The 16,166-nt window shown below is 43.6% G+C and overlaps 2 protein-coding genes across 12 annotated transcripts in view; one reads left to right on the top strand and one right to left on the bottom strand.

The window, feature by feature from the left end:
- Positions 1–9,999, bottom strand: part of ZFYVE26 (zinc finger FYVE-type containing 26) — a 51,220-nt gene extending 41,221 nt beyond the window's left edge. For 7 of the 10 annotated variants that reach the window (XM_054197884.1, XM_054197886.1, XM_054197890.1 and 4 more), the window contains exons 1-9: positions 9,873–9,997; positions 9,305–9,517; positions 7,748–7,826; positions 6,825–6,914; positions 4,384–4,936; positions 2,908–3,038; positions 1,892–2,056; positions 521–609; positions 64–224 (exon numbers count right to left, since the gene is read on the bottom strand). In XM_054197884.1, coding sequence (XP_054053859.1) covers positions 64–224; positions 521–609; positions 1,892–2,056; positions 2,908–3,038; positions 4,384–4,936; positions 6,825–6,914; positions 7,748–7,826; positions 9,305–9,495 — 1,459 coding nt within the window. In that variant the 5' untranslated portion in view covers positions 9,496–9,517; positions 9,873–9,997. Of the gene's footprint in view, positions 1–63; positions 225–520; positions 610–1,891; positions 2,057–2,907; positions 3,039–4,383; positions 4,937–6,824; positions 6,915–7,747; positions 7,827–9,304; positions 9,518–9,872 lie in introns of those variants that run through there. The other 3 variants (XM_054197893.1, XM_054197885.1, XM_054197895.1) reach the window with 3 other exon arrangements.
- Positions 10,000–11,275: 1,276 nt separating this feature from the next.
- Positions 11,276–16,159, top strand: LOC128909118 (galectin-related protein A-like). Of its 2 annotated transcripts, none has more exons than XM_054200369.1 (5): positions 11,276–11,603; positions 13,860–13,948; positions 14,739–14,913; positions 15,280–15,451; positions 15,989–16,159. In XM_054200369.1, the coding sequence occupies exons 1-4, from the start codon at positions 11,580–11,582 to the stop codon at positions 15,421–15,423; spliced, it is 432 nt and encodes a 143-aa protein (XP_054056344.1). In that variant the 5' UTR covers positions 11,276–11,579; the 3' UTR covers positions 15,424–15,451; positions 15,989–16,159. The 2 variants fall into 2 exon arrangements, with proteins under 2 accessions (XP_054056344.1, XP_054056343.1); XM_054200368.1 differs by having other exon boundaries at positions 11,280–11,603; positions 15,280–15,464.
- The last annotated feature ends 7 nt before the right edge of the window (positions 16,160–16,166 follow it).

Here is a 16,166-nt window from a genome sequence, read left to right as displayed (position 1 = left end):
ACTGAGCAGCACATACTCAATGGATCGGGGGTTTTCTGTGTTCTCACGACCCTACACATTTACCCTGCATCTGTTGGTCTCTAGCAGGAACTTTTTGAAGAAGCTCAATAACATCGTCTTCATTCAGTGTCAGAAGATTAGTGAGATGATGAAGAGAGTATACTGCAGTGTGACAATCTAGACTGTGCAAGTGTTGCAAAAGAACCTTCCTTGGCATAGTAATACTGCAAGAGAGAACAAAAAGAGGTGGCACAAACAGATTTAGGTCTCTCAGCCATATTTAAAGATGTATCTCCCACTCTAACTCTTATTCAATCAAATTCCTGCAGTTAAAAAAAAACAACCAACAAACAAATAGCATAACTAATGCCCATTAAGTAATTTTGAGAGCTTGTGATATACAGTCATTAGGAGATGATTAGCCAAGATTCACAGAAAAGAACGCAATTTCTGTTTGTATACGTAGATTGACTAATAGGCAGATTTGGCAACAGTTTGGAAAAAGTCCCGACCGTTTTACCTGTTTTGCTGTATGCACCATTCAAGAACTTCCACCTGAGCCCACAGCCCATCACAGAAATCTTTCAGTACTGAATCATTGCACAGATCCTAAATAGAAAGACAAATAAAAGAATCTCTTTACCACAAATCCTCTAGTCAGACAGCAGAACCAAGCCTGTGTCACATATGGCACGTTCATAAGACTTCTTTATCTAGATGGTAATTTCAAGTACAGAAAATTGCCAGTTTTAATAAAACTGTTCAATAAAAAAGCGAGCAAGGAAGGGCTATTCTAAAGGAGCACCAAAACCAGTCAGCCTCCACTCAACACACCTACAGACCATGTAAAGGTGGTTACATCTCTTTGCAAGGTTAACTTTCAAAATGCAAATTAACGCTTCCTAGTAACAGTCCAAGACATTAACCTCTACAACTAATCATGTACCAGAACTGATGACACACCGGGTGGCAGACAGTTATTGTCCTTTTCCATGTGCTTTTCTACTACAGATACCTGCCTACTAAAATCAGATCTAAGAATTCCACTTTGCAGAGGCTACTGAATAGACCTTCAGTTTATTATTGATAGATGGTAACTCCCTTAAGGCAATACCAGCCTAGATCTGCCCTGATGATCTAGCAGTGCAAGGCTTCCTGTCTCCCCACCTCTGTCATCCAAGCCACTTGCCTGCAGACAAACATCATCTAAACTACTACAACTCAGCAACCACAGCCCCCAGAGTTAGAATCCTCTCTCTTCTTTAAAGATGAAGACTCCCCACAAACAAGGCGGATCTTTCAGTCCCAGCTCCTGTATTTTATTATTTCATTTTGTGAATGGGTATGGGAAATTTCCAAGCTACCCTGCGCTGAACTCAAGTTAGTTGTCATCAGAATTAGTCACTATCCAGGGATGACTCATTGGACAAAATGACACTGACCAAACATCCCCCATCTATTTTCAAAACTGGTCAACAACCACTGCTGTCTTTCCCTCTCTTGTGTTAAGAGTAAAAGCCGGAGACCTCGTGCAAGAGAAACTTTCAGAATCTCCTGGGCAATCATAGTCCCTTCACAGCTGAGAAGTAAGAAGAAAGGCAAGTGTCCAATAATGTTACTTACACAGAACTGTAACATCTTAGCTTCTTTAATTCCCTTTTGAGAAAGATTAACATTCTTGCTGGAAACTCCCCATTTTATTTGTTTACAGAAAGAAAATTCACAGTTCAGATTACCACAATTTGAGGTTGTAAACGGGGGTTGTTTTTAAATCTTTTTTTTGCAAGTCAGGAAAAAAATATAATCAGAAACCCAATGAACAACTTAAGCAAACAAATAGCATTATCTGGACTCAGACTGGGATACTGCGACTTGCTTTCTGCTCATTTACCTGAGTTTTGTGAAGAGTCCATAGCAATGCTTTTGCTGACTCCAGGCTTTGACAATGAGTCCATCCTAGCAATACCAAGAGACGGCTAAGGGGACTAAATTCTCTCCTCAACAAACTGTTCAGGCCTGAGTAGTCTTCCCTTTTCAGTAAAGTTAATGCAGTCACCTAGAAAACAAAAGTAGTATTTATTTTTCCAAATATAGAGACACATAATGCCTGGCAGGTTATGTAAATCAATAGCCATTTCAATATGAGCTTCACAAAAATAGGAAAATTCTGCATCTGGAACTTTCCTAAACTTGTATTTTCCAAGCCATCAGGTTACTCTGCAGTAAAACTGTCATGAGGAAAAAACCATCATTTCAAATGTTTAGCACAGAGCCAACTCATACACCCTCACTACATTATCTTTACATTCTTTCAAGTGATTATGTCTCTGACAAGGGCATTATGTAAGAAACTTGAACGAGCATGTTATCTAGAAGAGGAAATACGTCAAACCTTAAAAACCTGCACTCTAACAGTGACCACCTGCCTGTATTCTATTTCTTCTATCTATGTAAACACACTCAAATCATTTAATTCATACCAGAGTATTTTTCACCAGGTCTTCGAGCTCTTTAAAATATAAATTCTACCCTGCAAACTAGTCTCACTGCCCCGACTCTACCAGCATCAGAAAAGCAAAGCAATGATTTCAAGGTCATGGGGTAAATCAAGTGGTGTATCCAACAAAATTACAAGCAGGACACGGGACTTCTTAAATCATGAAGATCTAATCTTCAGTCTGCATGCACATGAGCTTTTCCAAAAATCTCAATGAACATTTTGAGTTCATCACACAATTGGAATAGTAGGAGAGTTATCACCAATTACCTCCTTGTTCCTGTAAGTCACGACCCCTACTAAGCACTATTTGAATATAAAAAGCCTCTGTGCACTGCCAAGATGTGTTCAATATAGGGACTGACTTTAGCCACCATTGGGTTTTCCTCTTAATCATTTTATGGACGTACCAGAATCTGTTCCAGAAAGTGCTTGCTGCTGCTCAAGCAGTAGAAATAGACTGTCTTCCAAGAAGCAGCCTCTTTGGGATCTGAGAACAAACTCATCACGGTTCGCTCTGTATCCAGCTGCTCAGATGAACCTAAAAAACACCACAAGATTACCTTCCAGTACACAGTGCTACCTTTGAAAGAAGCATAATTTGCTGATAATTTAAACTGAGAAACACTCACATTTCCTCAAATACTAACCAGCTGTTACACGTTAACAGTTAAGACTCTCAGATATTTTTACTGGACAAGAAAGACAAGGAGAGAAATTTGCTAGAAAATAAACAGGTCAGATAGTAAACCAGGAAACTGTCTGGACAGTTGCTAACATAACAAGAGTCTGTTTATCACACAGGTTGTTTGCATTAGCTCAGGTCACACTGCCTTTCTTTCTCCAATCATACACATCTTATCTGTATGTTGCATGAACTCTCACTTGTGCTCTGAGACACTATGCTGCTTTGCAGGGCCTTAGCAAAGACTTGGCCAGCACAGGAACTTCTCAGGTCTGTGCAAAGTGAGAACTGAACTACTCCCAATGAGAGTGAAGGTATCCATATCTCCATTTCTCTTCCCCCATGAGGAAGCACTAATTGTCATTTATCAGAAATTCCAGTCTGCCACACATCAGCCCGAACTTCCCTTCAGCAATCCCTATGAGTGAAGGGGGAGAGAGGATACAAACCCCACTGACTTACACCTCAGTGTACAGAGGCAAGCAAAAGAGGGTAGGCATTCTAGCTTTGACCTCCTTGCATGCTCACCTGCCACTTTTCTGACAAGAGCATAGGCACCACTTGCCATTCAGCTTCAAATGAGATCCTCAACTAAATGTACCCGTCATAGGAAGGTAGAAGCTGTGAAATTATAGCTGGTACAAAAACAACAGTTGGGGTACGGCAAGTGAGCAGGAAATCAAACTGCATCTTCTTTCTAGCTGCGATATTGTCCCACTCCACATCCCCTTCCACTTCTGTAAGTCTTTTTTTCCAATATTAAAGGGTTTGAACATTTTGAGATTACTGAGGTAGTTGAACTGTTACTGCCCTGAAACGGAACATCCTCCAACACAGGTAACCCCGAGCTGGAGCTTAACCAATAAAAGCTTTATATAGATGTGGAGAGTCAATTTCCTTATTAAAAGCAACATCTTCAGCAGGAGAAATGCTGAGCAGATTAAAATAGAGTAAAACAAGGCATGATAAAGGAAGTGCTCACAAAAGAAGGCAGCAGAGACTGCAGAAATGTAGGGAGAGCCCTGGGTTCCTATGCCAATTCTTTGCTTTAAGTCATCTTAGCATCATCTTTTACAAGACTAAATGGTTTGTTAAGGCACTTTAGCAAGAACACTGCCCAACTTCCTGACAACTTGCCTATTTAATGCCTCAATGGCTTTGTTAAACAAGAAATGAAAACAAAGCAAAAAGTGAAACAAACCTTTGCGTATTGATTTTGATGCCAGAAATTTTTCTCTTATTCTTTCTATAACAACACTGCTATACAGGCTTAACAGGCCATGGCTCTGTTTCCTCAGCATGCAGCTTAGTAGCTTCTCCTCCCTCAGTGGGCTTCCCTCAGCCCAGCACACATCCAAGAGCTCCCTGAATAGGTGCCGTACTTCATCTGCCTGATGCTCCACCTCAAAAGTCACTATACTAAGAGCAGCATAAATTGTATCTACTAGTTCTCTTTGATCTAGTTCTGCTGAAATCTCAGAACAGCACTGAAGCCTCTGCAGAGATTTCAAGGAGTCACGAAGAAATTCAACAAAGATGTTTTGCAGAGAGCAATACTGCTGGAGCGAGGAGCTGTGTGTGCCTTGTTCCTCCTGAAAGAACTCCAGCAGGGCTTTTGCCCTCTGGGGAGCCCGCAGCAAAAGCTTCCGGAGAGCTGAAACAACATCCAAACTGAATCTGTGAGAACAGCCATCTCTTCTTTTCCTGTCTGTGATGTGCTTGTTCTGGGTGCACTCAAATGCTTCGAACAGTTCCTAATAGGAAAATAATAAAAGAGTAAGCCTTTCAGACTCCATTAAAAACATGAAATAAATTATTAAAAAAAAATAGGAGAAACTTGAAAGCAAGAAGATAAATCAATTTGGAAACATCGTATTACCTAGGAAAACATTAATAATGGTCCACCTTGTCCGATACCCTTCCTAGAAGAGTGGATATGCCTGAATATGTAACAAAATATGAAGAATCCTGTAATACACAACTACACTATATGGGCCATGCACTCATAAGCAAGTTACCTTAGTTCACGGGCAGCTCCTATGGGATGGCTGAAGCACTATTGTATTCTACCTTTTAGCAACATATTAATATGACTGTATCTTCGTAAGTCAGTAAGAGCATGATGATTAGCGTTCAGTCTTTTTTTTTTCCTACTTTTCCATATTCATACCATCTATCTACCAACTGCATCACCCTCATCAACATTAATTTTTCAAACTTGGTTAAAACTGGCCAACAGATTCAGAAGCCACCTCACAGGCTTCTTTCTCAAGCAACAGTATTTTTTCTTGCTAACAGAAGCAAACCTACAATTCCAGAACTAGGAAGAGGAAAACAAACAAACAATTCCCAATTAAGTCTCCCAGTAAGGGGTGGGAAGGTGAGGGACAATGCAGCTGAACAGCAATTAAGCAACACTTGTGGCACATCTGGAACTACGTTGAGTGCTGTCCTTGACTGAAAGGGACAACTCAGGGAACATGGAGAGGAGAGGTGGTTGGTGTGGGCAAAAATGAGAATATTAGCAGAAGACAAGTCCACAACACCCATTTCTTTATTTGCTGGATCAAAACATAACTACCCACTAACATGCCTCTGACAGTAATTGCAACAAAGATAGGAGGTTGCTGAATCTATTTCTGTTCCAGACAATGGTGGAATCTTTCATGACCTTGGAGCTTAGATGGCAATGTACACAGACTTCATCAGTCATTAACAGACTTCAAGCAGATTTGTTTTAATCAACAGTCAAGTTTACCTTGCTTGCTTTTATCCTGTAATTGTCTTAAAGAAATACCGAATACCTTTTCATTATTCATATTTAAAAGCTGCAAATAGTCTCTGAATATAGTAAGTTTTCATTTTCCTCTTAAAAAGGGCAAACAAAAAAAATTCTTTGAAGAGTTCGAACCTGTAAGACTAGAAGCAACAACTGAGGACATTCCACAAAACATAACAGGTCTAATTCTGTTAAATTCAACACCAAATTAAGACAGTTTTACATGTAGTAACTCTCCTGATTTCCTGCTCTATGCTTGCTTTTGATATTAACCCATCTTTGAATATTTCCATGTATTTCTCAAATAAATCAGTCTGCATGTATTCATTAATAATGGAAAAATGGGTCCTGAACCTCAGAGCACACATCATACCAACTACCAAATACCATCAGTAGTAACAGTACAGCACCCAAAACTTCCAGGAAGGGGGCAAAGAGGTGTGGAAGAGTTTAAAACTAAGATTTTAGGAAGAAGAAAAAGAAAATAAACATACTTTTAAAATGTGCTTACTGATTATGGTTTATTTTGTCTCACAGTGGGTTTTAGCTAAAGGTGTCTATATCTGCAAGACTTTGGCAAGCAGCTGCAGTCAGGACTGAAGTGTTAGAAAGACCATGTAGAAAAGCTTGTTCCTTGCCTGCCTACAACCTCCTCTCTAGCCAGAGAAATCACTTGTAGGCACATTGGATTAACTTTAGAAAGGGATTTGAACAGCAGTCTTTCAGATGCCTAAAAGATTAATAACATATTAGCATCTCAAGCAGTCAAGTTAGCAGGAAGCATTAACTTGATCCCAAAACCTGAAAAAGTTGGACATTCTACGTGACTAACAAGAAAAAGCAGGGCATACTAAGTAGCTCACCTTTAGGACTTCCTCAGAGACATCTTTCTGTAGTTCTTCCAAGAACAATAAAAATTCAGTTTCTCTCTGAAGAACAACTGGAACAGTTTTCTAAAACAATGTAAGAGAATGGGAAAGACGTTAGACAATAAAACTTTTACTTATTTACATTACCAGATTAACCTAATCTTAGCTATTTCATTAACATTTTGAGGCAGACTGAAATATCTCTCTGAAGATACCCTATTCTCAATTAAAAGCTATTCCACAATTAGGTTCTGCTCCCACACCAGTGGATTCCATTTATCTATACATCTGGAAACAGAGACAAGTGTCTCTGTCAGGAATTACAAACCCATCAATTTGAGACGTCGTTCCTCAAAAGGTAAAGAAAAAATGCAAGTCTAAGTCTAAGAACAAATGAATTAAAAAAAAAAAAAAGTATGATCACACATCCCAGTGCACCAATTAGGGGAAAAAAAAAAGGAGGAAAAAATACTAGTTTCTCCTTTACTCATTAAACACTGCACCTGTCAGAAAACAGCAAGCACATCCATATAAAGCTTATAAAGAATTGTCTAATGCCTGAGCTATTTCATCTTTAATGTAAGGAAGGTGCCACTCAAATGCAGAAGTAGATATACTCATGCTTTCCATTTACAGAAATGCTGAGTGTTGAAAAGCCAACTCCTTTTATCTAAACAAAACAAAAAATCCCAATTTGTCTCTCCAGTGTGGAGAATATTAATAGTTGTTTCTTGACAAGTTTGTTAAAAGCAACAAAAGCAGTGTACTTCTCCAGCTACCTTGAGAACTTAATTCCATGAAACACAGGAGAAAGCCTGTAACTTAAATAAGCAACTAGTCAGGCATTTTGCACTTGGAAGTCATCTAGAAGTCAGAGCTATAAGTCACAGCTGGAAGTCTGATAGATGTTTTTGTACCTGATTCCTGGCAAGCCATTTTTCCAGCACAAGAAGCCAAAGCCACGCAGTTCTCCAAGGGCTAGAATTCTGTCCCCACCTACAAAAGCAATAAACACATACACTGGATTATACAAGGTCATTCCTATCTCTGAGATCCAGGAAATCACTGTCATTTTAATTTTTATATTTTTTTGTGTAAGCTAAAACCAAAGAGGATTAAATAGCTGAAGATGAGTCAGACACAAAGAGAATACAGGGAAACCAGAATATTGGTACTATTTACATATTAACTCAATGATTTCTGCTGTGCAAATAACTGCTTTTAGATCTGCCAAATACCAGCACTACTGCCATAGTTCTTTGCTTCAAAACAATGAAATTTATTTCTGGTCTAAAGTTCAGTTTGCATAGCCCTCTTTGAGGACTTCAGCAGATTTCTTTGAAATCTGACCAGTTGCCAAACACCGCTATTTCCTGTTCTGTCTAGTTCTACCCCAAAAAAATGAAACTAAGGTTTCGGTCACAAGTGCAGCTTTATGTCCAAACTAAAAGTGAAGTAATGTACTAATTAAACAAAGAATATTTCTAATTTCCATCGGCTTTTCATGTGCTCCAGTACTTACACACACATTCCAAACCTACACAGTTAGGGAACATATTCAGTACTGTCAAAGGGACTAGGAAAAGGAAAAAGCACCAGATAGTTTATTGGCCTTTAAAAACATCAGCACTGCTAACTAAAGCATTTAGATGTGATAACCAACTATCAAAGATTAAAAGACCAAAAATGCTTATGTCTCACATGGCCGATAGCAATATTCATCTAACCATGTGCACATCTTCCTCCAGACTCCTTTAATTGTTGTCAGTGTAAACTGTTTCTTAGAACCTTTACCAAAATGTTACACAAATTTAAATGTGGAAGACTATGACCATCTGCTTGAAGAGGGGGAATACCAGTGTTCCCTGAAGTGCTAGAAAGTCACCCTTCATATGCACCTACCTGAAAAGCAGAGATCAAAACTAAGATTGAGTAATACCAATGCCACTTCAAATTCCAGTGCAAGAGAAATAAGAAATCAATAGCATAATTTTAATTTTTTAGAGTTTAAATTTTTAGAAATCAGAAAGTCTTTCAAAAGCTGGAAGCAAGAGAACATTTTAAATAACTACAGTGCTGATCTTGGTGGTTCCATTTCTAAATTAACTGAAGCTCAGCATCAAAGGAATGCAGTTTCAGGAGATGTTCCTTCATCTTCTTATCCTTCAATAAAATCTAATAAAATCAGTTCTGAAATGCTTCCAAATAGTTTTAAGCATGTATCAACCATCATACCAACTGCATAAATGAACACAGCTCGTTATTCCAATGAGCTGGGCAGCCTGCTAAGTGCTTAGGCAGTGATAAGATGTCAACATTCAGATAACAGCACATCTAGATGCATCTAAAACACCTCAGCACTGAAGCAAGTGCTATTTCCCAGATTCCATCCGTCCCCCACAGTCAGCACTAAACTAATTGCTCCTCCTCGTTTCACACTTAAGCCCACTGAACCAAAACAGTACCTTACTTACCTCACCCCCACGGGACAAGCTACCAGAGCCTGAAGAATTGCTTCCACCTTCTCAGGGCCATCCCCGTGCCACTGGCTCAGCTGGGGTACACAGGCCTGCGCAAGCTCCCAGTCTCCACGCTGTACGCACTCGCAGAAAAACCCAAAGAGCCGCTCCAGAGAGGCCGCTTCTTCATCTCCAAAAGAATGCATCTTCGCAGGACGAACAGGTGACCTGGGGCAGGGCGACACACGCGAAGCGGATGCCGTAAGTGCGCGCCGGGGCACCAACCCCACGTTTCTTCTTCAGACAGCGCGCCCTGGGCAGGGACAGCCGGGGAGCCAAGGCTAGGCTTCAGGGGGCTTCAGCCCGCAGGGGCGTAAGGCGCCAACAAGCACCGCGGGCTGACAGACAACGCGGCTGCCGCCCGGCCACGAATGACTGTCCCGGGGGACCACGGCCGGGCGGCCCGAGGGATGCTCCCGCCGCTCCCCACCACCCCCCGGCATCCGCCCACGGCCAGCACCCCGCTCTGCAAGGTCCGACCCGGCTCGGCAGCCCCCGAGGCCCGTCCTGCGGCGCGCACTACCTGACGGGGCAGGACGAGGCCACCCGGGCGGTGCTGGGCTCTACTGCACCGCCCCGGCTACACCAGCCCCCTCCGCCGCCATCTTGGGCGCCGCCTCAGCTGACCGCGCCGCCGGGCGGGCACGCGGGCAGGCGCCCGCCCATTGGCCGAGCAGAATGTAAATAAACCGCCATGTTTGTTTGGGGCGCCTGACGCCGCCTCAGGAACCCGGGCAGCGCAAGCCCCGCCCTCCCCTCCCACCACTACCGCCCCCGCCCGCCGGCGCGCCCCGCGCCCGCTTCTCACCGCATGACAGCTCCGCCCCGTGCTCCGGCCTCTCGTGGTTCTGATTGGCTGTCGCTCGAAGCTCCGCCCTCCCCCGGCGCGCAGGGGTGCCGCCCCTCTGCGCTGCGTGCCGCTCGCCGCGGAAGCGTCGGCGGCTGTAGGAGGTGGGGGGGGGGGGGGGGTGTCTGTCCGTCGTGCTCGGATGGGAGGTGATATACACGTATAGTATATATACGTACCTATAGAGGGAGGGGTATATATATAGGGGTATACACATATGTGTGCGTGTGTTTACCCCTTGTATATGTCTATAACCCTATACTTCACACTCACTCTCTGCGTGTGTGGCTATATCATAGAATGGTTTAGGTTGGAAGGGACATTAAATACCATCTAGTTCCAACCCCCCTGCCCTGGGCACACTTCCCACTAGACCAGGCTGCGCAAAGCCTCATCCAGCCTGGCCTTGAACACTTCCAGGGATGGGGCATCCACAGCTTCTCTGGGCAGACTGTGCCAGTGTCTCACCACCCTCACAGTAAAGGATTTCTTCCCAATATCTAAGCTAAATCAAACCTTTTCCAGTTTGAAGCCATTACCCCCATCTGTCACTACACACCCTGATAGAGAGTCCCTCCCCATCTCTCCTGTAGGCCCCCTTTAGGTACTGGAAGGTCGCTACAAGGTCACCCTGGAGCCTTCTCTTCTCCAGGCTGAACAACCCCAACTCCTTCAGCCTGTCCTCATAGCAGAGGTGCTCCAGCCCTCGGATCATCTTCATGACCCTCCTCTGGACCCTCTGCAGCAGGTTCAAGCCTTTCTTGTGCTGAGGACTCCAGAGCTGGCTGCAGTACTCCAGGTAGGGTCTTGCCAGAGCAGAGTAGAGGCGCAGAATCTCCTCCCTCGACCTAATGTCCACGCTTCTTTTGATGCAGCCCAGGATGTGGTTGGCCTTCTTAAGTTTTATATATATTAACCGCTTTGAGAGAGGGCAGAAATTGTAGCAAAAGAAATAAATGGCATGTTATTTATATGTATTACATATGCAAATACAGTATGTTATGCACACCCACATATGATTTTAAATACTTATATAAAAATGTGTAGGTATAGGTAGAGCTACAGCCGCAGCCATCGGCTTGCCTGGCACTCCTGTGCGGGGCGGCAGGGCTCTGCCCACCCTAGTGGTCCCACTGCCCTCTCACCATCACTGGCTGCCTTGTTTGTGAGGTTCCCCGGTGGGACGAGGCGCGGAGAGCCGTGACTCAGCTGCTCAGCTGGGTGGTGTCCAGCCGGTGTCGGGCAGAGATAAGCCCCCCCCCTCCCCGCAACATCCTCCCTTTATTCCGGGCTTTTTGTTTGTTTTTTTTTGTCCTGACACACAAAACAAAAACTCCTCTGGGGACTGCTGCGACGGAGGCAAGTGTAAGAGGCAGAGCGGTGATGACAGAGGAGAGGTGTCCCAAAGTAAGTGACTGAATGAGTCCCCAGGGCTCCTGAACGGAAAATATGGGAAGGGGGCTATGTACGTGTGCACAGGCTGGGATCCACCAATAAACCCCATAATATGCTGCTGCAGGAGTTTGTACCAATATCTCCTGTGGCATCCTCAGTATTTTTCACCCGTACTGTCAACTCAATGTCAGCAGAGAAATGGTGCATGGGTAGCCATGCCTTTGAACTGACTTCAGCCATGCTGTACAAGCTGTACATGTTGAAACCATGTGGTGGTCATCGTTCAATCTATTCAGTTCTGATTCCGTGTGCCTTTAGTGATGGTGCTTACTATGGTGCAGCTCTGTGGAATTTCTCAATGTCCGTTTTCAATTTGGGGTATTATTTTGTATCTTCTATCTTGTGTAGGTAGGCAAGGATGGAGCTTTAGTGGGATCCAGGACCTGTATGAGGCTGAAGTTCATTTAGCCTGGGATCTTCTGTACTTATTACCCACTGTCTAATTGCTTTATTCAACTTAAAGTATCTCCTTACAGTCAGACTCCTTACTTGAAGAGCTGCTCCCTCACATAAGACATCTCAGGTGGTTGGTGCTTTTCTTTTGTTACAGTCACCTGCCCACTTTGGCAAGGGTAAATGTACATTACTATCAGCAGTAGTGCTGTCATTTTTGAAAGTACTTTTTAATTCATTTCTTCCAGTATTGGCCTTGTTAGCAATTAGAGGTTTATTAATATATCTGCGAAGTTGTAAAGGTGGCTGGATGTAAATATCAAGGTGGGAAAACAAATTGTTTAAGGGGATCTTAGCAGAAGATATAACTAGTACATTGAAATTAGGAAATGGAGTATATGCAAAACAGTCTTCATCTTGAATTTGTGTTTCCATTAAGCAAACTGTCATTCAAGAATTTAAAAATCTAATATCGGTTATATTTTTTCCAAAATGTAAAAGTACGTATGAAATACCCATAGCAACTTACACTTGAATGGAAGCCCATTTGCTGTGAACAGAAGTCTGTGGGTTTCCATGCTGATGTAGTGCTTCTTATAGTCAAAATACATGTATTGTGCAGGTCTTCTAGCAAAAAATGTCTGAATTTTTACCTTGGAACACTGGGACGATAGAGCGCTTTTTATCTAAAACCAGGGTCTGCTGTGCATTGCCTTGGAATATTATCAGCGTTATGCAAATTGCTAATAACGCTTAGCGTTTTATAGCACCTTCTTTCTAAGCGACTCTGCATGGGGAGTGATTACGTGCTGCAGTGTAGTATTCCAGCATTTACATTTTGCAGATATTTCTGAAGCTGAAGTCTCAAAACGTTCCTATCACTTGTTTCCAAGCTCTCTCTTGTTTTTTCATGTCAGCCATCGCCTGTATTAGTTTCTCCACTGACCATCAAAGCTGTTAGAGAATTACTTGGAGGAAGTAGAGGTAGCTCTGATCTTCGGGTGGAGTTTGCAACTACAGGTCTCAGTGTAGCGGGACAAAGGTAGATCCACCGGGGAGCCCTTTTCTGGCTTTGAAAAAGTGATGGGGAGAGCTGTGGCTGGGCTCAGATGTGAGGACATGGTTGTGTTTCTGCCAAAACACTGCATCAGTGCAGCATCTGTGCTGGCTTTGTGGTCTTGTGGAGGAGGACAGAGGCTGTCTGTCCCCACGTAAAGCCCACTGGTGTCAGTTCACTTAGAGCCTGCACTCTGCGTCGTGCTGCCACAAAGCTTTTGATCTGCTGCGACCAGATTTATTGTCTCACTGGACCATAGCAGCCCTCACGGGCTTGTCCCGGCCGTGTCAGTGATCTGGGTCCTGTCACTCGTGAGAGGCATGGGTCACCACAGCGCTTGCCGGACCTCCTCTGGTCTTGGGGAGCGGCGTCAGTCCCCTGAAGTCAGTGGTGGCTGTTCTCACTCAAGACATGCTGTCAGGGTCGTCAGTCACACATATCGGTCAGGTAGAGCACCAGCAGCGGCCACACATCTTATGGACAGCAGTTTTGGTCAGAAACCGCCCGCCAGAGCCGGCAGTCCTGTCAGGCAGCCGATGCCTCCTTACCAGCTATGGTGGCCCTCTTGCTCACCTCAAATACCAGAACTGACAGAATTTATACCAAAAGCGCAAGAAGTATTTTAGGCTGGAAATATTTTTAAATTCTTTTGCATGTGTAAAAATAAAATCAAGCTATACGAGGTGACCAAAGCAGCTGCTGAAGACGGTTTACCCTTGGCGTGACCTACCACAGCAAGTTTTCACTGTTCTCTGCAGGTGGAGCAGTATGTTGGTGAAATTAAAGGTGGCCTGAGACCAGCCATGAAACTGACGGTCATAGGGGTAGTACACTCCAACCCCAAGAGGTAGGTGAAGGGGCTGGTGGGGGCTTCACCCCTGCCATGTGTACTGCTACCTGTCTTCTCAATTCAAAAGATTTCTTGAGGGTCTGTGCTCTTTGGGTGGAAGAAAGTCGTATAGATTCATAATTTATAGCTCTGTTTGTTTAACTTTCCTGCTCTTAGATTGAGATTAAAAGGGTGTGAAATAATTCGCTCTTTGGATCCTCTGGCTGCTGCACCAGTGTTTTCTACTCCTTGCCCTTATCTAATGCAAACCAGAGGGGGCACACAAAGGGCATTTCTTCTCCAGGAAGAAGTGTAATTTTGAACTCACACCTTGGTTGTCCGCTGGGGTCTCAAATCAACACCGCTTGAAAACCAGTGGTTTCGACAGAGGTGCAGGTTCATTGCTGTGTTTAGTCTGGATGACAGCAAGTGTGCTGTCATTACACCTTTTTTGCATATACAGTGATCAATTCCAGTGCAGTCAATACTAGTGAAGAGTTTTCCATAACCTCTTTTGGGATACAAATTGGAATTGGCTCACTCACAAATGCGTTTGATTCCAGTTACAGGAAGGGGAAAGCAACATCAAAAGTCACTAGCATCCTACCAGAAAGCGGAGGAGAAACAAAGACCGTCTGTTCTCATCCCTTTCTGCAGTTTTTAAACCTGTGCACAGTCCCTGTAGGAATCCCGTGTTTCAGTTTGACAAGAAATCAATAGCTGTCTCTAATGTTTATAAGCATCTGACGTGCTTATCATGTCCTTTTTTACATTTCTGGAAGTCCCAGTCGTTTAATTGTTTTTTCAGCTTTTCAGTGACTCTGCTCTGTGACCCACTGGATGCAAGCAAAGATGTTGGGCTGTTATTTACAGTGAACTTTAGTGACAAATCCATCACCCGAAATGCACGAATTGCTGGGAAATGGGGAAGAGAAGAGAAGACTATTCCCTACTTCCCATTTACGGCAGGCGACACATTTAAGGTATGTTTGGGAGTACTATGATTAGGGTGGAGAAAAGGTGGGGAAAAAGGCTGAAGGGTATGTATATGACCATAAATAGTTAACTATGGAAATTGAGGTTAACTAGTCTAGTATGGCACAGAGAGCAAGAGTTCAAGCCCTGATGGGAGAGATCCTTTCCTTTCTCTAGTCTTAGTGACAGAACTCACTACGAGGAGCTTTACAGTATCATCTCAGCAGAGGGTAGGTTATTTATTAGGGGCATTTCAGAAGAACGGGTAGACTTTGTGCTTCACTGTCCCCATCACATGGGGTTCTAAGTCCATGCTGGTGAAATCAGCTCTGCCGCTTGTCTCTGACACCATCCCCTGTCTTTTTCCATTGCAGATGGAGCTCTTATGTGAACACCAGCAAATACGAGTCTTGCTTGATGGGCGGCAGCTCTGTGACTTCACTCACCGCATTCAGCCCCTGAACTTGGTGAAAGCTTTGCAGATCACAGGCGACATCAAGCTTACCAAAGTGGCTTGAAAAAAAGGAGACCACAATATCACCAGAGGTCAGAGGCAAATGTACTTTCTCCCGTCTGAGAAATGCTTTATCTTTTTCCCCTTTCTGATTCTGGAGAGCAGGAACTGTATCTTTCTCATTTGTTGATGTGTTTGAAACGTATGCTTTTTTTTCTCTCATATAGACTCAGCAATTGCAGAGGTGTGGGTCCAGAAATATCAGAGGGCCTCTGCTGAGATACTCTCTCAGCCTCCCAAACTGCAAGATTTATGATGCTATGCAGTATCTCACATCCTCATGCTCCCCTAACCCCCCAGGCACGCCAGCTGGCAGAGCTAAGTTCTCTGTGGTGGGCTGGCTGTTACCTTTGTGACTAGAACTGGACAGTATGCAGGTGGTGGGACTCAGAAGAGAGAAGCAGAAGATTTCCTTATAAGTGAATAAGGGAGTCTGGTGGGCCCCAGCAAGGCTTACGTTATCAGGAGGGAATTGCTTTTCCTGGAAGCTCTGCTCGGTCAGCACAAAGCCATTTGTGCTTCCCGGTACAGAGCAATAAATGCCTTACCTCCATCCCTGTCTTTTGCAGGTAGAGTTCTCATGAATTGAAAGGTTTCGGCAGCTGTGGATTTCACAGTCTTCTCTGCACCAGCCCTAGGAAATGGTATCTGTAGCTGAAACTGCATTGCCCATTCTTGTATCTAATTAAAGCTGCATTTTTGCTGGCAAACTTCTTTACCAGCTCTGTTAAGTATTTGAATGCACGT

Source organism: Rissa tridactyla, chromosome 4 (genome assembly GCF_028500815.1).
Source record: "Rissa tridactyla isolate bRisTri1 chromosome 4, bRisTri1.patW.cur.20221130, whole genome shotgun sequence".
Taxonomy (NCBI): Eukaryota; Metazoa; Chordata; class Aves; order Charadriiformes; family Laridae; genus Rissa; species Rissa tridactyla.
The sequence above is the reverse complement of the archived record's forward strand: the minus strand, read 5'-3'. Positions and strand labels throughout refer to the sequence as shown.

Coding starts and splice junctions, on each gene's coding strand:
- LOC128909118 (XM_054200369.1), top strand. CDS start 11,580: ATGACAGAGGAGAGGTGTCCCAAA. Junction 11,604..13,859: donor CAGAGGAGAGGTGTCCCAAA/GTAAGTGACTGA, acceptor TGTTCTCTGCAG/GTGGAGCAGTATGTTGGTGA. Junction 13,949..14,738: donor GTACACTCCAACCCCAAGAG/GTAGGTGAAGGG, acceptor TTGTTTTTTCAG/CTTTTCAGTGACTCTGCTCT.